Below are 26311 nucleotides of genomic sequence, written 5' to 3' on the forward strand. Positions count from 1 at the left end.
CAGACCATGTGTCATTCCCTTGAGAAATATATTCTTTGTTTGAATTGTATCCATATTCATGTGTCTTCTCATGTGCAACTAAACGCAACCGTTAAGCAAAGAAAGGATACTCTAGGGAATGACACGTGGTCTGAAATGGAAAAACATGCCTAAGCCGAAGAGGTCTATTCATTTATAGATTGGTAGTCCCATAAAAAATGTACATTATATATTGAGAAGGATACTATATTGGCGTTTAGTCATGAGAGAAAATATGGAAAATCAAACACTTCCCATTCCACAACTTTATTATCTCATTTTCTTCCTTTCTTTTTCCATCCTTTTCTTTCCCTTTCTTTCCTTTTTCCCTTTCCCTTTCCTTTGCTTTTGCTTCTATTTCATTATTTCCTTTCGTTTTCATTTCAGTTAAATATTCTTTGTTTGAGTTGTACCCATATTCATGTGTCTTCTCATGTGCAACTGTTAATGAAAGAATGGTACTTTAGGGAACGACACGTAATTTGAAAATGGGAAAAAAGATTAACATGCTCAAGCTAAGAGGTCTGTTTTTTTCTTTACTCTCTTTGCATTTTTTTCTTTAATTTTTCTCTTATCTTGCCCTTCCACTTTTTCCATTTTCATTTTTCTTTTTTCCTTCGTATTTCCCATTTTTCATGTTTCCTCAAATAAATTCCATTCATTTTTCTCCAATTTCCCATCCATCCATAACTAAAAAGGGTTGTCCTGGAGGAGTGTCGTTCAGTCAGCCAATCACAGTCTTACCCATAATACTCCCACACGTGTCCACGACTACAAGATGGCGGATTTCAAGGTAAAGAAATACCTTTTAAAAATATCACCAAAAACTTCATAATTCCTAAACATTTTCACAAAAATAACAGACTTTATCATTGATTTACAGTATATGTCAGGTTTTGGTAATGAATTTACTTCAGAAGCTTTACCAGGAGCGCTGCCAAAAGGCCAGGTTTGTGATCAAATTTTTGCCGAATTTACACCTTACAAGCTCGAATATTTACATATTAATCTTTAGTCTTGTCTCATCGTTATTTTAAAGTTAGCAGTAAAAATAAGTTTCCAATTCAAATCATTTTAGATTGGATTATATCACAATATTATCTGCGGTTAGCAAATTTTTTGCTCGCGTGAAAATTTTGTTTTAATTATATTATTTTTTTGAAGCACAGCTTACTCAATAATTTAGATGTTGTACATCATTGACTCACATTCTTATTTTCAAGCCAAGATAGAAGGAAAAACAGAGTTCGAGTGACGAATTGTGGAGATATCATTTTTTATTCCCATTGACCTAAATCCCATTTCATAAAATCCCATTTTCATAAATAATTTTATCTAATTTTTTAAAAATAGAATAACCCCCAAAAATGTCCATATGGTCTGTATGCAGAACAGTTATCAGGCAGTGCCTTTACGGCTCCACGGAAAGACAATATGCGCAGGTATAGATCTAACCATGCACGGTGTATAATGAGAATCAGAGATATTTGTGGTTTTATGTGTTTTTTTTTGGATTGAAAATTCCTGCCCAATAAACCTGCATCTTTTTTGATATTTTGTTCGTAGCTGGTTGTATAGGATTCGTCCATCAGTTGTTCACCAACCTTTCAAGCCAGTTGCACAGGGCTATTTAACAAATGATTGGAAGGAAGTTGATCCTGATCCAAACCAAGTAAATAATCTAGTTTTACATACTGTATTCATCTCTATCGGTTCCGTAGTCGGATCGTAATAATAACATTATTTACTGCTGTTTTTGATATTCTTGGTAGTTATGAGCTGCATGCTGAAATTTGTTTTTCGCTGCTGTCAATCAAAAATAATAAGCCGATACCTCATATGTTATGTTCTTGACTAGCAGCAGTATAAAACCAGTTTCACAACAAGCTGTTGTAATGTCTGAGTTCGTAGAATATCGAAACCACAGTAATGAGAGAAACACCCTTAAAACATTTTGTTAATCATGGAGGTTCAGCATAGCACCAGCTTCCATCAATATTAATCATCATTGTTACCAATATCTTTAACCATTGGTATAAATTATGCTCTAACACATGGTCTGTGTTCTTCTTAGATGCGTTGGAAACCATTTGACTTACCAGAGAAAGGCAGCACAGTGGATTTTGTTAAAGTAAGTATATGAACCAAAAGTCTTTTTTTTTAGAAGTGGAGGTGGGGGTGGTGATGGTGATGATGGTGTTCAATAAATAAATAAAATAAATAAATTTTTTTCATAAAGGATAATACTTGACAGTACTTGATGACTGATAAATTTTTGGTCCTCTTTTAACGTCTCTAGTTAATTAGGGGTGGGATGGCCATTAATGTGGTCATCCGAGCCACGCGAAGGTCTAACCATTTGGAGATGTAATTATAAAGGCAGCACCTTCTTCACAGTTATTTTAAAATCCTAAATGTTGGTTTTATTTTAAGACCCTGAGTGTCAATTAATATTTGTATTATTATTTAAATGTTTTCATGTTATTTGAACTTTAGGGCCTTAAAACTGTTTGCGGTGCTGGTGATCCATGCAGTCGGCATGGTGTTGCTATTCATGTTTATACTTGCAATGTGTCCATGACAAACAAGTAAGTATCCATACTATGAGAAAAAATAAGTAGCCATGCAAACAATGACAAAAGCAGCATGATTTATTGCTGGGTTGCACTGGTGACGTAATTTCATCTTGTGCGGAATGTTCATCAGCTGAAGCACAAGTTTTCACTAGAATTCTTTCTGGTTGACAGCACATGGTGGTCAGTGTTTGACCACCATCTGGAGCAGATAATGAGATTCAAAAACTTTTATCAGCTGAATGAAAGCCAGCAATAATATCAGTACAAAATTTAATTACTTTCTCTTTAGATTTTACATTACTCTTTATTCCAAAGTTTTACCTCAATCCCCTGCTAAATCTCCTGTCACTGCCCCTGCAGATGTAATGAATACTTATTCTACTAATGATATTCAACAGGTGTTTTTACAGTTCAGATGGTGACCTTTTAATAGGTATTTACACTATTTTATACTTATACTTTTATACTTTATACTCTCATATTAAGTTATTGTGTGAGTTGGGTCATCACGCACTTTCATCAAGACTGATCTAGTTCAGATGACTGAACTGTCACTCCCTATCAGTCACTGAATTGATACTTTGGGTATCAAGGTCGTGTTGGTACTAGTTCAATCACCTCTCACCTTTCGAGTCTTGGGTTCAGTACTCCAGTTTCGAGTTCTCTGTTGCTCAGGCTTAGCCTCAACTTTGTTCGGAATATTCACATGCTCCAGTGAAGGTCTGTGGAATTTCAAATTGTTCGTATTGTTGAAAGTGCACATTATTTACTTTACCTTTGATATTTGTGAATATTTAGACACTGATACGAGGATAAGCCTGAGTAAACAAGTCTGTAAATCAAGCAACATAGCAGTAATTTGGAACTTGAAAAAGGTCTTTTCGTGTGCTTGGCTTCACAAGCTAGTAAAGTTTTCTGTGATTTAACCATGCCTTGACTTAGATCAGGGCAGAAGTTGGGCAAAAAAAATGACGAACGTTTTTTACAAAAATTAATTGTCTTCACTTTGTTGGCAGTTCCACAACAAGGGACCATCCTGGTTACCACAGAGTTTGGAAAGATGCAAGTCAAACCCAATGAAATCTGTGTCATCCAGGTATGAAATACATTCAAATTATTACTAGATTGACAGGTGCCAATCAAACTATTCTGTACTTGATTTTTTCTCTTATTTTTTTCTGAAGGTCAGAATTTTGACCTGCACTTATTCAATATTTTCTTATAGCTTGGGATAAGATTTTCGATAGATGTCGACCAGCCCTCTAGAGGATACATCTTGGAGGTCTTCGATGGACATTTTGAACTACCAAGCTTGGGTCCAATAGGTAATTATTCTCGTCTATACTTCAAGGGTTTTTCTGGGTTGAAGAAATTTTCTTCCTTTGCAAAAATCAACTTCTAAACTCCAATAGTCCCCTTCACAGTTCCCTGCGCCATCTTGAAAGATAGCCGTGCCGTTGCATCATAGCGAGACGAATGGAGAGCTTGCAATGATAGAGACCTTTTTTTAATACCTTGGACAATTATTCACATCTCTATCATTGCAAGCTCACCATTCGTCTCGCTATGATGCAACGGCACGGCTATCTTTGTGAATAATTGTCCAAGGTATTAGAAAAAGGTCTCTATCATTGCAAGCTCACCGTTCGTCTCACTTTGATGCAAAGGCATGGCTACCTTTCAAGATGGCGCAGGGAACTGTGAATAGGACTATTGGCATTCAGTGGATGAAGAGCCACTCTCTGGAAATACCACTAATCAATCCCATTTAAATCCCATTTTTTATTTTTTTATTTCTGTATTTAGATTATTCTCAGAATGACTTCTTGTAGTCACAAAGATGTTTGTAGATATTGAAGGGGAGGGGTAGAAAGAGATGGATGAAAGAATAGAAGGAGAATGGGAAAATGAAAGAGAGAGAGTGTTTTGATGTATAAATGTTTGTAGGGATTGTTAGATGGACAGAAGGATGGATGGACAAAGGATAGAGGGATGGATGGTTGGACAGACAGACTGCACCACAGGTGGACAGACAGACAGACAATCAAGAAAGATGAATCAGTAAATTGACAGTATGGTTGGGTTAATTTATGGAATGTTGAAATAGAAGAATGAATGGATGGATCTGTAGATAGAGGGGGTAACAAAGACATGGATTAAAGTGGGAAGGAAGGGATGACTAAAAAAATGGAAGAAGACATGGAAGATTTTGATTCCTATGCTATCTCTTCATTGTGCTGTATTTGATTGACAGGTGCCAATTGCCTAGCCAATCCCCGGGATTTCCTTACCCCAGTAGCCTGGTATGAAGACAGAGATGTCAAAGAGTTTACAGTTATTTCCAAATACCAAGGGAAACTGTTTGCTGCAACTCAGGTAGAGTGAGCCTTCAAGATCAACATGTGAGTCTAGCGCTGTGTAAATGTGGTGGTAGTGAGTGTGAGTGAAAGCACTCCCACATGGTTTAAACAACTTTATTGGCCTTCAAAATAAAGAAATTTCTTTTTCAGAAACACTCTCCGTTCGATGTTGTTGCTTGGCACGGTAACTATGCACCGTACAAGTACAACCTGGCCGACTTTATCACCATCAACACAGTATCAAAGGACCATGTGGTAAGAATATTCTCAAAGCTTCTTTACCCCTTTAGCTTAGTCTTGCCTCATTTCTGGCTTTAAGTTACTGGTCAAAATGACCAGCAAGGCAAAGATTTGCCCAACAAGTTACAATTCTAAGCAGACATTGTCTGAGCCCTGTCGTTATTTAAGCCCTGTCATGGGACATTGATTCATAGACCATTCAAGCTTCATGTCTAATTGTTATGTATTTAATGTCAATTCTAGGATCCTTCGGTATTCACAGTTCTCACGTGTCAAAGCAACAAACCTGGTACAGCCATCGCTGACTTTGTAATTTTCCCTCCTCGATGGGGCGTGGCAGATGACACCTTCAGACCTCCCTACTACCACAGTAAGCATGACGATTTATTTCACCCTAAGGGAAATATTTAAAGTCCATTTCTGAGTTAGATAACAAGGATGCATTGTGGTCTAGTTTGGGTACAAACAGTCCGTTTGTCTGTCTGTCTGCCAAAAAATTTCCAGACCCTTACCTAATAGCATCCATGTTTTTATGGGTATCCCCCTTTAATCATTTAAAGAATCCTCCCAATCCTCCTTTTGACTTTTCAAGGCCCCCCATGTTCCACTAAAAAAAATTGAGGGCCCCCCATTTTCTCCCCCCCACCCCCCCCCCCCCCCCCACCCCCAACTTAAATAATGACTGGTTCCTAAGTTAGGGCAAATTCAAACTAGATATGGAACTCAATGTGTACTAAAGAGAGCTTCCTCCTTAACTCCCAGGAAATTGTATGAGTGAGTTTATGGGTCTTATCTTAGGCCGCTACGAAGCCAAGGTAAGAATAAAATTCTTAATCTTAGTTACCCTCTGAGCCTTCGTTCCTCGTGGCCAGCAGCCAAGAACAACAATGGACCTGACCACGAGGAACGCAGGCTCTTATCGTAGGCCCCTATGAAGCCAAGGTAAGAATAAAGTTATCTTAGTTACCCTCTGGGCCTTAATTCTCGTGGTCAGTAGCCAAGAATAACCATGGAGCTGACAGGCTCAGTGAATGAAATCAAGGCGTGTGTCTGTATTGACGTGATATACTGATGTTACAGGAGGGTGGATTCTTGCCTGGTGGAGGTAGTCTACATAGCATGATGACACCACATGGACCTGATAGAGAGTGCTTTGAGAAAGCAAGTAACGCAGAGTTGAAACCAGAGAGAGTTGCAGATGGTACCATGGTAAGTAAAACCAAATGACAATATCTTTAGCAATATCTAAAAAAGGTTAGACCTTCATGTGGCCTGGATGACCATGTAAAATAGCGGTCCCGTCTCTCCACACTACCTCACCCTGCAATGGAGGGACATAAAAAAACCACTGACGGAGTAAGTAAACCCTGGCAAAGACCACCCTCAGTGTCTGGCCTTTACTAATGATTTCTTAAATGGTTGATTGTGAGATGGATATAGGGATTTGAAGGGGATTGGGAATTGGTGCAATGTACCTAGAAAGGGACCTTGTGTCATATGTGAGTAGAGTTGCTTGTTCACTCTTTACTGTGTCATTATCCTTTAATCCTGTGTGGCACGTAGGGTCGATCTTTCCTGTGTATCCAAGGTGGTTTTTTCCAGGATACCTGGTTATCCTCCTTCTGCAAAACTGAACGACACTTTTTTGAGTCTGCAGCTGTGACATTGTCTCTTCTATAACGAACTTCATTTTAAAATTCAATAAATTTAAATCTAAATAAATTTGAATCTCTGTTTGTTGGTCAAAATCAATAAAGTCACAAAAAGCATTTTGTCACGACTTTTTGCAAAAAATATTTAAACTAATTTTTTTTTTTGCAAAAAAAAAAAAAATCTTAATAATGTACTAATTTACAATAGGATTCCAAACTGGGATTTTTTCTCTCAGTTTACCCTGATTTCACTTAGAAAGTTGAAACTTTTTATATTTTTCTCATTAGGCCTTCATGTTTGAGTCATCTCTTAGTATGACTGTCACCAAATGGGGCTTGAAAACCTGTCAGAAACTAGATCCTGAGTACTACAAGTGCTGGCAGGACCTACAGAAACATTTCGATCCCAAGAAACCTTAATTCGTTTAACTAAATAAACACGGCTACGTTTAAAAATAGACCTTGTCCACGAAACAATGGCTTCAAGTCGAGGTTGGACCTGATGTACTCATACATTTTACTGTATTTTATCCAGTCCAGACTCGACTTTTTTTTTAGAATATAATTTTTACAATAGCATAAATTTAGGTCCAGAATTACATGGGATAAAGATTTTTAAGAACCTCAATGTAGTCACCGTAGGTCAGTTTCGGAGCTTCGAAAAAACATCGAGGGCTATACTATCAAGTAATATAACTGTGGATTTCGTTAAAAATGAATCTGACATGGCATACCGGAAGTGACGTAATTTAAATTAAGATGTAAAGGAAATAAAAAGCGCGTTTGGCAATAATATTTATAGCGGCGCGGTTGGGAAATAAACATTTTCTATTTCATGCTCTTCATGAATGTCAAACTTAAATGCTGTTTATTTTTTACTTTTGCTATTGAAGCCGAATTGAACTGGGTACGAGATATGTTTAAAAAGCGGTCGATTTTTTTTTACTTTGAGTTGTTCACGGTTATGAGGTTCATTCATGGTGCTGGCCAGGAATACGCAGCCTCGGGTTTTTTGAGGCTGCAATGTTTCTGCTCTTCATTTAGCACTGCTTTCGTTTCGATTGAGTAGAATGCATGACATATAAAGTGTATACCATATATCCGTAAAAAAGTTAACTAACAAAATTCTATAAATTATTGACAAGTCTTGAATTTTGAAAGTTTATCAATTGAAAAATGAACTTTTTAGGTTTTAAACAGAAGAAATATAATTTAGAATTATATTCGGACTTTACAGACTCTTTTATTTTATTTTTTTTTTAATAAAAGAAAACACCTTGGCAAAAACGTAGGTCGTCAGAAGGACAACCACATTCCAAAATCTAGTCGTCATTTGCAAATTTTAGTCGTCCCTGACGACTGGACGACCGCTAATTTCGGTACCTGATTTAGAAACTTAGAACTTACAGAATATTCAAAAAAGATTTCAAACGAGGAATATTTAACAGAAGTCAAAAATATTAAACATAGAAGTGCTACTACGATGAAAATCGCTCAAACTTGGATTCAGCTGAAACTTCCTAAGAATACTCTTTACAGGTCCAATAATCACTGTATGAAGTGTTTTCTCGATATTCAGGACGAAAGTATGATATTTTTACGATTATTTTTTGGAGTCTGTGACGTCATACACTCAACATCGAACATTGCTCCATACATTTCTTTGTAGTTTATGATCAAAATATCAGTAGTAAAGGGAGAAAGAAATACCCAAACACCCCAAAATATAAATTATAGTCACAAGTAATGTGAAATAAGCACATTAGCCACCCTTTGGGCTTCATAGGAATAAAATAAATTAAGGATTTATATACAAAGAAATATATGTCGCGATGTTCGATGTTGAGTGTATGACGTCACAGACTCCAAAAAATAATCGTAAAAATATCATACTTTCGTCCTGAATATCGAGAAAACACTTCATACAGTGATTATTGAACCTTTAAAGAGTATTTTTAGGAAGTTTCAGCTGAATCCAAGTTTGAGCGATTTTCGTCGTAGTAGCACTTTAACAAAATTGAGAGTAAGTGATCATTGCTTGGAAATAGAGAGAGGACGATATACACGACCTTACACAAATCCCGAAGATAGAATATGTAAACTATATAAAAATGGCGTAGAAAATGAATTTCATTTCTTATTTGTTTGTTCTTACTACACATGTGAAAGAGATGGACTTTTCTCGGTAGCAAACATTAGGATTTACTTTCAGTCACTCAATAACAATGATAAGCTATTATATATTGACAAGAATGCAGCAAAAAACACCCAAAATGTCATAGCTAAATTTATCTATTATTGTTTTAACAAAAGAAACAACAGCATCACTTGACAAGATATCTTGTGTTAACTAAATATATTTTGTATGTCACTTTTCTTGTATATGTATATACAGTCAAAATCATTAACGTTGTCCACCGAAAAAAGACATTTACACATTTACACATTTACACAATTAGACTATAAGGATATATCACGTGTTTCATTATTTATTCTTTGCCTCGTGTGCGTCAGCCTGAACTTTAAATGTAAAATTCAACTCGTGAATCGAAAATCCAGAATGCCCTGACCATTTAGCGAGGATTTAAGATGAAGAATGGTATTTCAGCGTTTGTTTTATGCCAGAACCTTCGAGGAAACACACGTGATATTTCTTTTAGTCTAAATGTCTAAATGTCTAAATGTGTAAATGTCTTTTTTTGGTGGATAACGTTAAAATGACATTGACTGTATATGTTAAAAATGTATGTAGCATTGCATGTATGTAAAATACTAATTTATTAGCCATTATCTAAAATTATCTGTACTAAGGAGGTTAATAAATAAAACCTATTCTAAAATCTATTCTTATTCTAGTTGAGAGAAGAAAAAAAAGGAAAAAAAAAAAAGAAAACAATGGGTTCAGAGTTTACTGCTATTTTTCAAAATTATTATTATTTTAAAAATAAAATCACTTAATTTGTGCCATTTCTTACAACTTTTTTCACGGATATATGGTATGCACTCTTATTACACTTGACACAACATGTGGGCAGGATTAATCGGTAGGAACTGGACAATGATAAAGATCTTCAATTTTTTCCAATGTTCATTCATTAGTATATGACGATGCATCCGTCCATTAGTCCCTTCTTACGTCATGCCTTCATTCGCGCTTGTTCATTGGCACGTTTGTTCTTCGTTTTCCTTTCTTTGTTTCTTATCGATTTTCGCATGCGTTTTTTCGTCCGCTCATTTTACTTCCTTGTTTTGTGATAATGTACGGAACCGTTTTCCTAAATCCCTGTAAAAAAAAAAAAAAGGAAAAAAACTAACAAAGAGAAAGAAAAAAAAAATTGTATTTGTGTCCTCTTCGTGGCCTTCACGTCATGTCACAAGTTCAAACAACGAGCTAAAACGAGTATATAACTTTATCGTATAAATGACAACGACTGTCTCGTGTTTTCTCACTGGACTCTGAAGACGACTTCCGCTCAGGTTGTCGAAACGTCAGTCACCACCAACAACAGTCTTTCTCAAGACTACACTCATCCGGACGATCACACTTCACAACAAACAAGCAAAAACTAAAACAAGTTTCACGTTCAATTAATGTTTGTTTTTCTGGATTTATTTGTTAGGATTAAATGAATCCCACCTAAAAACCGATCAGTGGACCTTGATCAAACGTTGTCACATTTATTCCCATGAGAAAAATAACCTTCGTTTACCCTCTCGGCCTCGTACTGAAGGGCTTGAATGCGAGGCCACGCGGGGAAAATCTATTGTGTCAGTCAACAAGACGTTGCAACTTGAGAAAATCCCATTGTCGACGTATGGATTCACCCGGTTACGTACAAACGAACACCTACTTTTAAACGTGATTAATATAAAAAACGCTTACCAACGCTCTTGTTTTCCGTCACGTCTTTCCGATTCTAAGTATTTATTTACTTTTTCTTATTTGTCACCTGCTGTTTGTTATGCTTCCCTTTTTTGCGAGCGAAAAAGGGTGTATTTTACTTATTATTACCTACTATATATCATGCTTCATCTTCTTTTTTGCAAGCCTACTGAAACAGAGTGTATTTAAGAGTCACAAGACTGCCAAACCAACAAAATGCTGTCTTTTTTTACATAAAGGGCAGTGTTTTTAGTAGGACAGATATATTTACTCGCTTCATGACAACTAATTTCTTAAGAAAATTTCGCTTTCAAAGTAATTCATCTTATAATTGAGGTATTCCTGTTCAAGAGCCTTGAACCAGCATTTAGATTACTAAAGACAATTATTTTATCGAAAGTTCAAAAATTAAATTTTGGGAGGTGGTGATTGTAAGTTGATAAACTATGTTGTCGTTCATCAACAAAATGATTGAAAATAGCCTACTTAGCGCCAAAAATTATCCCGCTATGCTCTTAATTTCAACCCTTCATTCTTAGTTATTTTAGACCTCTAACTCAGATATTTTTAGCTTTAAAGCTGAACCATATCTTGAAAATTATCAAGTACCGACTTGAAAAAACAAAAATTTATTTTTGAAGAAATATTTTTTAAAAATTATTTATTCCACTAAAATTACATTTTCTTTTGAATATTTTTAATCACGACATTGTTAGAGGTCTTTAAAAAAATATGAAAAAAAATATGAAAAATATTATGGCTCCAGGAAATCTCTTTCCAGACGAAAACAATGCCTCTTAATCGTTTCGCGGATGTTCTAAAAGCTTTGGAAAACGAGAAACCATCGATATAAAGGTAAACAGTTCAGAAAGACTCGGCTCGGCTCATTTGGGATTCAAATTTGAGAGTTACGTCAGTTTTTGGTGAAAACTTTGACGACAACTAAGATAATCCATAGGAAACTCGTATGCAGGTGGTTTGATCAAGAATTATACAATTTATACAATTTATAAAATTAGTTGGGCTTTTAGTTCATTTAGTTCATGACGCTTCTTAGTCAATCTTCCGAGGACAGCGAACATATATATGTAAGAAACAGCCGTGCTACGATTCACATCCAGGCAACGATTAGAGGAAGTTAGAAGTAAAAACCTGTCAAAACTTCGAGCGAAACGATTCAAATTTGAGATGGAAGATAGTTTCATATCGGTTGAGGAGTTAAATATATGTTTTGGCGATAACAAAGTCGTCAGGGAAGAGAAGGATTTCGTGAAAGACGAAGACGAGGATGACATACCATGCGAGACAATAAGGAAAATGAAGAGTTTCCCTGACGATAAACAGCTGGAAAGGCAAGAAATAAACAGAGCGAAGTCTAGAGCAAATGGACAAAAAATACCGAGTAAAACTTCTCGTCTTCCGTCTCTTGGACAAGCAGAGAATTTGGAGTACAGTAGAGCACAACAAGACGCCGTGTGGACGCTGTGTACGGCACTTAATGTCCCAACAAAAGAACATTCATCGGTACCATGGATTAGTTCTAGTGACCCACAGTCACACCTTTGTGCTAAAGGGAACGAATGTAAATCTGGTAGGACAATATTAGCTCCTTTGGACAGAAAACAACATTTAACATCCAAACATGGTGGGGAAGGTTTAGTATTAAAGCCGCAAACACCACCTAAGGGGAAACAGAAGAAAACCGACAAAGAGAGCGACTATGAGGTTTACTTTACTCCAATAACGAAAACTCCAAGCTTCGGACAAGACGAGGAGTCGTGCGGAAAGAGTTACGAAGAAATAACAAATCCTACAGCAAAAAATCTCTCTCCATCGCACGGATTAAAGAAAGATAGGACAGGCTTAGATTTTTATCAAAATCGTCGTTTTTCCATGCCAGTTTCCCCCCGCCTGCTTAGAAGGTTCAACAAAGAAAAATTATATTCAAGCCCTAAGGAAGAAGAGTCGGAAAAAGAAGACAATCACAATTATCCAGAGAGAACCAGCGCTTTTAGTCCACCATCTAAAGACTTCGATTCAATTCAAGACAAAAAAGATGACAAATTCATCATTTCTAACACTTTTATTCCCCTAAAAGCGAATCGAGAAAACAGAAAATCCCTTGATTTAAGCTTAGATACAAACTCCTTGCGATTTCTAAGCGAAATCAAAGTATCTCTTGGAAAAGAGTCGAGCTCGGAGCCCGTTTTTCCGAAGGTAAAAAAAAGACCCGAGCAAAGAAAGAACAGTTACAGTCTCTCAGCTTCCAGCGAAACCATATTTAGGCAGTCCTTACCGGAAATAGTAGCAACGACTTCGCTTCCACATGTTCAATCAAGTGGTCGAAGTAGAGCCTCGACTTTTACGAGCTTAGAAACAGTTGTCCCCTTTGAGTCTAAAATGCTCGGAAAAACAACATTAGAGGCTCCAATGTTGCTTGAAGTGGGGTCTAGAAGACTTTCACATTTGAGTCTTTCTCCTCGTTTATCGAGAAAGCGCTAAGAAAATCGGCCAAGGGAGCGTACTTTGCTCTCTTTTCGCGCGCAAAAATAGAAATTTGTCGACGCTTAGAAAGAGAGATTCGAAAAAAGTAACATTTTGTATATTTAATGTAAATTAACTTATTGCTTATAATTCTAAAGATTCAAGCCAACCGCCTTTCAAAGTGTGAATTGTATTAAAACGAGTTTAAAATGTAAGTTTTTTTCTGTATAATAGCATTTATAATTGGTGGCCCAAGTCGGTACACATTGTGTTTATTAAACCAAAACATGAATTATATTTAAAATGTCAGAAAATCATTAAAGATTCTTATCATTCTTTTGTGTACAACTGAACCGCGATTCCCAACTGTTAGCAGGCTGTCCAAAATGAGAAACATTTCCATTGGTATCATATGATTTATCAGCGATTGTCACTAATAGCTCGCGCGTCGTCATCATCGATAGCAAGTTGCATGTTTCGCCGACAGTACGTCGTTTGCATGGTGGCGTCATTTGACTCCCACTACCAAAATCTTTCGCGAATTTTTTTTCTTATTCAAATTTGTATTTCCTCATGAGAATAGTAAGAACGTTGGTGCTACTTAACTGAACGAAAGAAAGTGTGCAATGGAGTGTGGTACAAGTCACCTGTTGTGAGAAAAAGATCGTACCCCGTAAATCGGCCCTAATGTTTTTTCTTGATAACTGTTACTGTATTTGAACTATTTTCAAATAATCTAAAATTAAAAATGAAGTTCTCAATAAATTCTTTATTCCTATTGTCGTTAGAAACTTTTCTCTTTTTTGGCAATTACCCCGTAAATCGGTCCTAATGTTTTTTCTTGATAACTGTTATTGTATTTAGACTATTTTCAAATTGTCTAAAGTTAAAATTCAGATTCTCAATAAATTTGTTATTCCTGTTGTCGTTAAACACCTTTCTCTTCTTCGGCAATTATGAGACAATTCTTCCCAAATCTTTTGTTTCCAACTTTGCTAAAATATATGTTTTTCACTCGTTTTCATCGGTCCAGCAGGTGTTTAAATTTTTAAATTTTCACTAGTCTGATTTTCATATTCATAAATGAGTCATAATACCCTCAAACACTTCAATTATTCGTACTTTCAAAAATTAGGGCGTTTTCATCCAAGTGTCCTTTTAAATTTTAATGTTTTTTCTTAATCAATTATGCTGAATCTACACTATTTTTAAATAGTCTAAATTCAAATTCAGTCCAAATAATTATTCAGGTTCTAAATGAATTTATGCGGGCTAATTATTGTTATTTTCGTTAAAAAATTCTCTTCTTCGGCAATTATGAGAAACAATTCTTCCTAAAAACTTTTGTTTCCAACTTTGCTAAAATATGTTTTTTTCCCGCTCGTCTTTTCATCGTTCTAGCAGATGTTAAAGTAGCATTTACAAAGGTATTTATACCCTTGATGCGTTTATTGTATTCGTTAAACGATACTATGTGCCTACACGTTTATCTTCGACATATTAACACAAGGGAATAATAAATAGATAACGGATGAAAAAAATTTTTTGTTCGAAATTTTTTTGTTGCTGCAAGCAGCGTAGGTGAATATAACAGCATAAGACGTAAATTGTGACCAATAACCGATACAATAAAACTCACAGTTTCAAGTTTACCACGTGAATTGGTTTTTATTCGACAAACTAAAACCTAGAACAACGACAACGACAACAACAACAACGTAAGCAGAAACAACAACAGTAGTAGAAACGAGAATGGCATAATGACATCACACCACACCACTCCAGCCCACAATACATTACACCACTCCACACAAATCCACACCACACCCCACAACTCCACCCCACACAACTTCACTGCACTCCGCACAACTCACCCCTATATTACACCACATCACACTACAACACACAACTCCACGCCACATAACCCACCACACCACACCCAAAACGACACACTCAAACACACAGAACACACACAACACACCACACCACACACACAAAACCACACACTCCACACCACACAATCCACACACATACAACAAACATACAACACACACAAACCACACACACAACGCCACACCACAAAATCCAAAATACAACACCACAACACACACACACCACACACACACACACCACACCAAATACACAAACACACCAAACATTCACTACACACAACTTCACACCACACCACACTACACCACACCACACAATTCCACTACACACAACTTCACACTACATTACACCACATCACACTACACAACTCCACACCACTCCACACCACACCACACCACACCACACCACACCACACCACACCACACCACACAACTCCACTACACACAACTCCACACTACATTACACCACATCACACTACATCACTAAACCCCATACTGCAGCACACCAAACAACTCTACAAGACACTACACCCCACTACACTTCGTACTGCAGCACACGACAACGCTGATCAACATTTTCCCCTACGTGACTAAGACAAGCCTAGACCAAGAAGCATGCCCTTGAAACTACTCTATCATTAGGAAATGAGCGGGCGTGAGCTCTTAACCATGACAGCAAAAAATAATTGTTTCATATATGTTCACTTAGGTATATTTAGAAGCAGTCGAGTCGATCTGACTGCCCTATAGCTCCTTCAACTCTTCAATTTTAACAAAAAATGAACAACAATAGTTTATTGTACCATACACGGAATCAAAATATGGCGTCCAATAGGACCTTTGCATGATGGCGTCTTTTGACTTCCACTACCATAATGCTTGGCAGATTTCTTTTCTTATTTAAAATTGTATTCCTCGTGAGAATCGCAAGACAATTTGTGCTTATTAACTGAACAAAAGAAAATGTGCAAGAGAGTCTGGTAGTTGAGGTCAATGCCCTGGAATAAATTAATTGACATGCTGATTTCAGACCCTAAAAGGTACGACCACATTTAAAATGACAAAGTTTCCAACCATTATATTCTTGTATGACGTTTGATATCTTTCAAAACGAACAAATCTGACCCCAAAAGGTACGGAGTCAGCCGGGAGTCAGCCGGAGACCCTAAAAGGTACGCGAGGTCTCATTTTCGACCCTAAAAGGTCCGTCGAGTCCCCCTACCCACTTTTCAAGAGAGTACCCTCCCCCCCCCCCCCCCCCGGGGGGGGGGGGGGGGGTCAATGACGCCATGAGTGCAAACGTCCTATTTGAATAACTACTCTCCTCGACTAGCGACTTACTAGCCTCTCATCGATTTATGTTTCAACGTGAGAAAAAGGCTGATCAGTCGCTAGTCAGTACGGAGTATAATAACATGCTAAAAAGACAAGGAATAATAATAATAATAATATAATGATAATAACTTTATTAGTGAATCTAATCTTCTAGCCGGGCACAAGTGCCCTACTAATCGGGGAGACAGGAAAAAGACAATAGAAAGTTTTAGATTAATTTTTTTTGGCTTCCCGCAAACGGCAAACGTGACCACGTTTTCATCGTTTTCCTGTATTTTACTTTACCTCTTGCAAACTTTCTCACCAAAGACAAATATTCTTTTGTTTTTCTACTACTTGGATTTTTTTGCGATTCCTTTTCAGTTATTTAAAAGAATTTTTCACTGATCGAACGTCAATCTAAAACTCTCTAATGAATTTCGACTTTTAGAATTTGTCCCACAAACTCTAACCTATTTGGCTTTGCTATTGATTTTTTTCTTCAACGACTCTGCCTTGCAAATATTTAAACTGCTGTATGAAATTGATTTTTCCTTGGCAAATATAACTGAAAACGATTAAATTTGATAAGTGGCAAATAAATTTGGAGTCTGACGCTCAAGAGGCTATTGAATTGGATACGTGTGGTTTTCTAAGTGTGATAATGACATGTAATGAGGCTGGAGCGTGACTCAATTTAAATGAAAATTTGATGGATGAGTTTGAGTCTTTTTTAAACTTGGAACAGTAAAAGGCTCAGTTTGGTACCGACGCCGCCATTTTGGAATTATTACGTAACTTTAACTTTTCTTCATACTGCTGACCAGGGAGAATGCGGGCTCAAAGGCAGTCGAACACCTTCTCCTTCCCAACTCCTTCCCAGGACCACGTACCGCTCCTTTTTCCTCTTTTTTTTTTTTTTTTTTTTCTCTTTTCCTTTCTTTTCTTTCTAACTTAGCTTTTTTAGCTCCTGCTTTTTATGTTATTTAGTATTATCAAGAGAATATGAAATAATAATAAGTAACTATTGAAAATATAAACGAAAAGTAAATTGCTCGATTTCTTGTGACGTCATAGTCGCCATCTTGGTTAAAATGTAAGAAACGCGATTTTCCAGTTTTTCTTTTGATTCACCTTCTGGTTTTTTGGTTTTTCTCAAGGTTAGGATGAAATAAGCTTATTTTATTTATCGATAGCGGCTTTTGTATTATTTCTTTCTTTTTCTTTCTAGATACTACTATTGCCGTAGTTGTTGTTGTTTAATGGTCGCCATGTCTGGAGAAAAGTGCTGCATTTGAGAGTGATGATTACAAAAGCTTAATCCCAGTCACATCACAAACACTCTCTCGGCTTTTATCCCCGCACAACTGAATTGGCAAAATTATTCTGCAAAATTACGGAAATCATTAAAATTAGGAAGTCATTTCGACGTGAAAACAAATTTAATGGTTACCAGAAAATAACAAGAAGCATATTCTGCTCTCTTTATCAGTCTTAATAAATCTTTTTTTATCCCGAAGCAATCAAATTATCAAATAGCATAGAGTTGATTGAAATTTTTAAATTTTTGTTTTTCCTTTGACGAGGTGTCAGTTATAGAAAACCAATGAAATGTTAGAAACCGTTGAAAGATTTCCACTTAAATGTAGATCGAGTGTTATATGTTGCTACAGCTGGAAAACGAAAAACAACACACGTTGGCGGCTAACAAACTAAATAAGTTCATACCAGTTTTATTTTTCATTAACATTAAGCAATATTGCACGATAATATTGTCTCTCTTTGGCTTAAAAACTTTTTCTATTCCGGAATTTATCTTATTTCTCAAAGAATTGCAATATAGTTGACGTGCATGCTATAGAATTCATCTATTTCGAGGTTTGTTCGAAGAGGATTTTTGTTGGACAATTTTCTCGGGATTATTTTAGCTATATCAATGGCTGAATTTCTTTCTATCGATAAATTGAATCTGGACTTCGACAATAAAGAAAGGATGAATAAAGGTGATTCATTTTGGGGCTGTAAAGAGACACTCGATTTGAGAATCAACAACATTGGTGAAGAAGAAATATCGAATGTTGAGCAAAGCAACTACAAGTGCCTTGGACAAGACGGGAAACCTTCTTGCTCGACACCGACAGATTCGGAAAAGGCTGTAACGGAAAACAGTTCGACAAAAAGAAAAGGTTCTTCAACTGGTGTTAAGATTTTAGACCGTTTAAGTACTTCAGTCGAGCGAGAACGGAAGATCTGGATGGGACAGAACAATCTTGACACAAGACGAAGAAGTTATACAGCAATCACTAGCGAAAACCTCGCGAATATCAATAACGGAGAAGAACAATTATTCCTGAGAAGAAAAACCAGCGTCCCAGCTGAGAAGCCTTCAAGGGTCTGCGATATATTCGAAGACGGCCCTCTTGAAAAACAAGACTTTGATTCGCCATTTCTGGAGAAAAGCCACCATGCACTCTAAAAATGGTATCGTTCAGATATTGAAACTTTGGGCAAAATTGACTTAACGAGAACGCTTCATAAACTTCTCACCTACTTTTTACCTGTAAAGTATGAGTTTTTAATTTGTCTAAATTTCCTGAGGAACTAACAATGAACAAACAGAACAGTTTTTGAAAAGTAAATCCACTTATTTATTCATTTTACACTATCTAGTAAGAAGACAGCATTGTAAACAAAAAGCTTTCAATAATTTTCTTGTATTATTTGCATGAGAACAAGCTAAGATAATTATACTCACCGCGCGAAACAGCGTATATTTGAGGTAGACAAAATCTGTTAAATTTATTTATATTTTCACTGAGAATGAATTCTGTGAATTTCTTTATCAAAATACAACGGCTTAGCCGCGAAATTTTTCTTTAATCCGAAATGGTGTTCGTTTGAGACGTCATTGAAACTTTATTAATTCAAAAATTAAATAAATTAAGCCACACAATATTCAGAATATCGGTGTTTTAGTGTCGTAGTAAGGAATAATTCACGAGGGAATTTATTTTAATTTTCGAGCTAGAGAAGACAATTCTGAAGACTAAAGCACACCCAAATTTCGTGGACTTCCTGTGGCGGCTATGTCCAGCTGGATCAACATTGATCGTGACGTATATATTTGACGTTTCCATGGCAGCAGTAAAAAGAAGGAAGTCAACCTACTGCCCCTTCCGCAGTTCTCTGCGCCGTCTTGAAAGGTATAGTGAGCTGGCAATAATAAAGACGTGAATAATTATCCAAGAAGTACAAAAAGGTCTCTATCACTGTGAGCTCACCGTTCGTCTCGCTTCGATGCAAAGGCACGGCTACCTTTCAAGATTGTAAGTGGACTACTCTTAACTCAAATACAAAACACAAAAATCAAAATTGGGCTCCCTTAGTTCCAACATATTTATATATTTTATTATTTCATTGGAATAATGGTAATAACAGTGAAGTGTTGATTGGAGTGAATTAGTGTGAGCATGCGCAATCACAGATTGCAACGTCACGAGCCAGTAATCAATGGACCAATCACGTTGAAGAATTACCATTAAAGTAGCTTGATGCCTAAGGGAAAATTTCGTATGACTGCATGACGGCGAAGCACGGCATCATCACCTTCTATTTAACCAAAGTGCGCAAAATTATTACTTATTGAACATGGCACGCCACTTCCGTACAGCGAGTTTTTATACGAAATTCTCTCCAAATGACAATCAAGTATGGCCGTCTTCATCCACCTAAAAACGTCCATTGAGGATAGACTTTAGGTATTTCGGTCATGTCCAAGTTGAGGGGAAAACTTGGCTGATTTCGTATTGCATTGTTTTGTGGGACTGTTTTAGGGAACGAATTAGACACTATATAATAAATGTCTTCTTAAACCCACAATGCACTGCAATTCAAACTCGACCCAGTTTTTTTCTCAACCTCGGAATGGCTAATATCATTTTTTTAACGAGTTCAGTAAAATCGACCTTTGGGCTGCAGCTCTGGAACAAACAAACTTCCTCGATTCATGGTGCATAATTACAATCTCCTACCCAGAGTCCTTCAGCGCCTTCCTACTTTGTCGTCAGCGCCTGGTAAGAGTCTTACCAGCGCAAGTCCGCTGACCAAAAGCCCGGAAGACTCTGGGCTTGAGATTGGCATCATTACTGATGTTTTAAATGACAAAAAAGTCGGTAGGCTGGAAGACGATCCATCCTACAAACACCTGGGTTTTCCGTTGTGTTAGTTGTCCAAGGATCAGCTGCTCGCCTCACTCCACCTCAGACATATCACACATCAGGAAACCCAATCAAAACTACCCAATACACAAACTTTCTAGAACTGGACCCACTCTTATTAATGCGCGCGGCGAAGACGACCGGAGTTTGCAAAAAGAGACTGAAGAGAACTGCTATTTCCTGCGCTCGCAATATTTCTTTTTACTAAACAAAAGTGGGTCTCTATTGTTCTCAATCGTTTGCTCGGCCAAATTTATGGACTATTTCGACGATACGGCGGACATCTTGTATCGCAAGGCATTATAGGGCGTCCAGGGGGCAAATAAAGCTTTTTTACAGTAATGACGTCGATTGATATCAACATCTCACCACAAGAGAATACGACAAAAAATGAATTACACGTCGATTACCCTGGGCTCCACAGCTTCTATTTCGCTTCTCGAAACGCAGGAGCGAGAATAAATAATCTCTGGACCCCAAGGTACACATCGATCACCTTTGCCCGTAAAAGAAAGACAAACACACGAAAATCTATATATTTTCCGTCATCTTTGTTTTTGTTTTGGCCTCTGGCAAGATGGCCGCCGTATCGTCAAAGTAGTCCATTACAGCAACCACGATATAGTGAACAAGGGTAACAGAGTAACAGCTCGATGTGTATAAACTGGAGTACGACCTTTGTCTAAGGACACCGGCAAGGCAAATTTTTTCATGTACCGGAAGTACAGCCCAAAAATATACCGGAAGTGAATTGCATTAAGAAATCTTGGAGAAAGACAAAGATTTCCTTGGAAAAAACCTTATATATTCCAACAGAACGATTGGATATCAATTATACTAACTACTATATCTAATTATCAATATCTAACTATACCACACTTAAACTTTTGTTAACAATATCATGGACCACGCCCTTGGGAACCCAAGGAGGAGTTGGTTGTGTGAATCTCTCCACAAAGAAATCATAATGTAATTGATAATCTATGTTAAAAGGAGGACTGGTGACTACCTTGTTCTGCAAAGGATTGTGGGGTTGAATTTGAAATGCGAGATGCGAATCTCTGTGACCTCGCCTTGTACTTAGTCCCATAATTCCTGTCGCCACAAGGTCGATACCAGCCTCGTTTTGAGCTTCAGAAGAGCGAATGTGAGATCATTGTCAAGTGAAACGATTCCCGGATGTAATTCCTTTAAAGTAGAATGTCCCAAGGTTCTCCATGGATACGCAATGGATATTATTTCATTAGACTGTAGTAGCAAAGCAGACGCGTCCTCAACAGCCAGGTGAGGACGCAACAATCAGCTTTAAATCTTTTGCTAACTCTGTCTAATGAACATTTTTTTAAACATTACCTAAATAACTAGACGACCACACCATCTCCTTCCCAGGCTTTTTCTCATATATCAGACCGCGCAGTACCAAATTTGTTAAGGCCTTGATACGACAATTGTCAATCATTCCCAGATCTTTATTAAAACAGCGCTATTTATAAAAAAGCTAAATTTACGCTTGCGAAGACTCGTCACCATCTATAGAACCTGAACCACGACGCATTTTCTTCTTTAAGCGATCGACCTCGATCTTTAACCGAGCGTGATTCGTTCGCTCTTCGTCGAAATCACTAGTTAATTGTTCAATATCTTTTTCAAGACGTTTTTCAAGACTCTCGATTTTTTCCTCGTGTTTTCGCTCCATCGCGGCCATCTTCTTTTCTATGTTAGTTAAAAGCGCTCGTAAATCCGTTACCTCTTTGCGGAGACCGCTGACCTCTTCTGACGGCGCGCCTTCGGGTTTCTTAATGTCTTCTCTTAGCCAAGATTTTCGTTTCTCGATGATTTCGTCGGGCTTCCCTAGTACTGGCGGTGGCACCTTTTTCTCTCTGGCAACTCTGCCGGGGGAAGGAGTCTTTGGAAAGCAATATACGACAAACATTACAATTGATCAACTATAGCACAACACGTTTAATCACCAGTTTCACATTCGATGCATACCGCTGATTTTGAAGACAGTAGGCTTATTCGTACGGGCTAAGCTTCGCTTATGATTCAGTTATTCACAGATACTAGAGTACAAACACTAAAAGTGTGCAACACTTTGCACTATTTGAAAGTAAATAGTGCTAATTAAACAATAGAAAACAATAGGATTAGCATAATTTAGCAGTATTTAGTGGTATTTATGTTACACACTTTTAGTGTTTGTACTCTATAATAGAGTGAAGTCATTAAACCCGTGAAATATATGTTAGACTAATACAAAGATGAGAATATGTGGACCGCATAGCACTTATGAAATACATGAAGATATAGAAATATAGATAAGTTATAGTGCTAGGGAACGAGGTTATTCCGGGCGAAAGCCCTTGGAATTAAATTCGGAAAAATTAATTTCCGACCTCGCTGGGAATCGAACCTACGACCTTCGGAATTGTACTACCAGCTGAGGTAGAGGTCAGACTGAGAGCAGTCAGACTAATACACTTTAGTAGACCCTAATTCCATTGTTTTCTTTTGTGTCTATTTGACTATTACACGTTGACTAGTATTTTTTATTTCACGGGTTAAATGCCTTCGCTCTAGAGCAATAAATATAAATAAATAAATAAATAAATAAATTATATTTAAAAATAAGTCTAATAAGTCTAAAGAGGATGACTAGGCAGTTTTTTCAACCAGATCTAAGGTATGAGAAAAAAGGGACTATTTGTGGCCAAAATACTAACCGCTTGCTCCATTAGCTTCTTGGCTTCTCTTTCTTCTCTAGCCTTAGTCGCTTCTCTCTTCCACGCTGGCTCCTTGGGTTCAATCTCGGCGGGATTTTCCTTTTCCTGGAAGAAGCCTTTATTAATAATAAAATAGACGATTCTTTTGCGGAGCGCGCCAATTCAATGCAAAGTGTGGGTTGGTTTCGACCCGTTAGATGTTTCCGCCAATAAGATTGCGTCTTAGTTTCGACCTCAAGAATTTTTGCACCAATCAGATTGCGTTTTAGTTTCGACCTAGTGTTTTTCTGCCAATCAGATAACGTTTTTTAATTTCGACTAGAAACTTCTCGCTAATTAATTTGCGTCTTAGTTTCGACCTCGTGAATTTTCGCACCAATAAGTTGCGTTTTAGTTTCGACCCCGTGTATTTCAGTCCGCCAATCAAATTACGTTTCGTTTCGACCTCTCGAATTTTCTCACCAATCACAATCAAATATTTTAACCAATAGACCCTTTTCGAGTTCCAAATTACCACTGTGTTTCTTGATTACAGAAGAATATTCACGTTTTCCAGTCAAGGTCCGTCAAGTTTCAAAGTGCTCGTATTGTTGAACTTGTGCGCATTCTTTACCGTTGGTATTTGCGAGTAATTAGACACTGATTCGAGGCTTAGCCTGAACAAATGAGTCTGTAAGCAAGAAACACAGCGGTAATTTGGAACTCGAAAAGGGTCTATTGTGTGCTTCCACTAATCAGATCGCTGGTTAGTTTCGAACAGACAAGACTAGGTAACCCAAATAGCTACATTCATTACAGTGCGACTGCTATAACTGAGGCTACTTAGCCAGCGAGAACCAATCAAATTATAGAATAAAAGCAATATATTTCGACTTTGGGTAGTGGAGCCAATCAGAAAGCAGCAGAAAACAATAGCCTTTCAACATATCTTTTCCTTCTCACAGAAAATTACAATGGTTATTTAGCATTTTACACGTAACATCAGGGTCAAATTACAATTCTTGTGCAGACTAGGTTTCTGATTGACTCCACTACCCACTTGGAATGCATTGTCTTTATCCTACTTAGGCGAAAAGCGATAGGAGATAGGCCATTCCAAAATCCAAGAATAGCTGGAATGACTTTCTGCTTCTATCTTATTCTCGTCAAAAACATGGACCTTATTGTCGAGATTGATTCAATGTTCTTTGTATTCAACGAAACCATTTCCATGTCGGAATGACCTATCGCCTATTGCCTTTGGCCATGACAACGTTTATTGAAATAGGTGTATATCATGATCTTTACCTCTTCGTCGACTTCAATGTTTACTAGAGTTTCCATTAGATTACCCTCCTGTAAAAGAAACCATAAAATAACACTTAGCATTAAATCTCGTGGGATTAACGTCGTTTTTAACGTCGTTAGGTTTCAATGATGTTCACGTAAGCTACCTTGAGTACGCTTGACCGTAGGGTACTGGAAACGTTCTTTTCGTAGAAAAACTTCACTTATCAGTCCACAAGACGGGAAAATGGGGCAATCTCGTACCCAGAGCCTTATTCAAGGGTTGGTGGGTGGGGGGGGGGGGGGGGGGGGGGGGGGGGCGGGGGTGATATATTTACCGACTGACGAGTGGTAGACGGAGGTCTCTTCGACTGCTGCTTCCCGGCTCTGTTGGCTGTCAGCTGTTTCAGAGGTTCGTGAGGAGTAACAACATCAAGATTACAGTCTGGAAAGAAAGACAACCGAAACACAACTGTTTATTTCTATATTTATCCATTTATCCCATCTCTCCATCCATCCAAACATCCATCCTCCCATTCATCCGTCCATCTATCCATCCATTCATTTATTCCTCCATCTATCTATCTATCCTTCCTTCCATTCATTCATCCATTATTTTAATAACCCATCCACCCATCCATCCCTCCCTCCTTCCCTCCATTCATCCATCCATCCTTCCCTCCATTCATCCATCCATCCATCCATCCATTCATCCATCCATTCATCCATCCATTCATCCATCCATCCATCCATTCATCCATCCATCCATTCATCCATCCATCCATCCACCCATCCATCCATTCATCCATCCATCCATCCACCCATCCCTCCCTCCCTCCCTCCCTCCTTCCCTCCATTCATCCATCCATTCATCCATCCACCCATCCATCCATCCAACACTCCATCCATCCATTCATTCACTTATTTGTCCATCCGTTTCTTAACTCGCTGATTCCTCATTTATCCATCCCTCCATTCAGCCATCGTTAATTCGTTCGCTGGTTCGTTGTTACTTTATAATCTACTACAGGTATAGTCATTTCCCGCTTCCCGTTTCTCTGTGCCTCGACAAATTCCTTTTTTTTCTCATAGAATAAAAACCTTAATGCCTTCAAAATCTTTTACCAAAACTTTAAGCCATAAAACAAAACACTATTGACAAAGAGCGAGATTATATCAGTCGACCTGCCTCATCAAATCACCCAGGAAATAGTTTTTCCCCTAATAATTCAATCACAAGAATCGATTATGATACTTCGATACGAACGAAAGCGTTTCAAAAATGCTAAAAAAATTGACAGACGAAAGTTGTTCGAAAACAATTACTTCCTTAGCAAAAGCAAAAAAAAAAAAATAAGCCACTATATAAGCAGTTTTTCGAAGAAACAAATCGTAAAGGAGATAATAATTAAAAAAAAGGAAAAAACAATTCATTGACTATTAATTTAATTCGAAAAATTATGTCAAAGATAAAATATTCCAAATAAGTTACTGTTTCTAAGGAATTAAATGGCTCAAATATCGAGTGGAAAATATTCCGTATTTCAAAGAAAATTTCCGTACGTTAAGGCTACAGAATGACCTGCTAAGCAAGTTGAGAAAAAGGACATTATTACATTTTATTGGCTATCTTTTAATATTCAGCTTTTAGACAGCGCCTATAACAAGAAATAGATATATCATAGTAGT

At 37.3% G+C, this 26311-nt stretch overlaps 2 protein-coding genes across 3 annotated transcripts in view; one reads left to right on the top strand and one right to left on the bottom strand.

Moving 5' to 3' along the window:
• Positions 1-780: 780 nt before the first annotated feature.
• On the top strand, positions 781-7708 carry LOC116303950 (homogentisate 1,2-dioxygenase). The gene is made up of 15 exons (XM_031713576.1): positions 781-811; positions 902-967; positions 1372-1460; positions 1585-1690; positions 2093-2149; positions 2515-2606; positions 2993-3027; positions 3611-3690; positions 3820-3919; positions 4849-4970; positions 5105-5209; positions 5438-5564; positions 5957-6009; positions 6275-6403; positions 7135-7708. Exons 1-15 carry the CDS (start codon positions 797-799, stop codon positions 7264-7266), a joined length of 1308 nt encoding a protein of 435 aa, XP_031569436.1. The 5' UTR covers positions 781-796; the 3' UTR covers positions 7267-7708.
• Positions 7709-19798: 12090 nt separating this feature from the next.
• Positions 19799-26311, bottom strand: part of LOC116303942 (SH3 domain-containing kinase-binding protein 1) — a 32814-nt gene continuing 26301 nt past the window's right edge. The window contains exons 9-12 of one of the 2 annotated variants that reach the window (XM_089033270.1): positions 24961-25067; positions 24644-24691; positions 23357-23461; positions 19799-22539 (exon numbers count right to left, since the gene is read on the bottom strand). In XM_089033270.1, coding sequence (XP_088889396.1) covers positions 22138-22539; positions 23357-23461; positions 24644-24691; positions 24961-25067 — 662 coding nt within the window. In that variant the 3' untranslated portion in view covers positions 19799-22137. Of the gene's footprint in view, positions 22540-23356; positions 23473-24643; positions 24692-24960; positions 25068-26311 lie in introns of both variants that reach the window. The other variant, XM_089033271.1, reaches the window with a different exon arrangement.

This window comes from Actinia tenebrosa, unplaced genomic scaffold (genome assembly GCF_029948245.1).
Source record: "Actinia tenebrosa isolate PJP-AT-01 unplaced genomic scaffold, QUT_ActTen_1.0 PGA_scaffold1__47_contigs__length_23844297, whole genome shotgun sequence".
NCBI lineage: Eukaryota > Metazoa > Cnidaria > Anthozoa > Actiniaria > Actiniidae > Actinia > Actinia tenebrosa.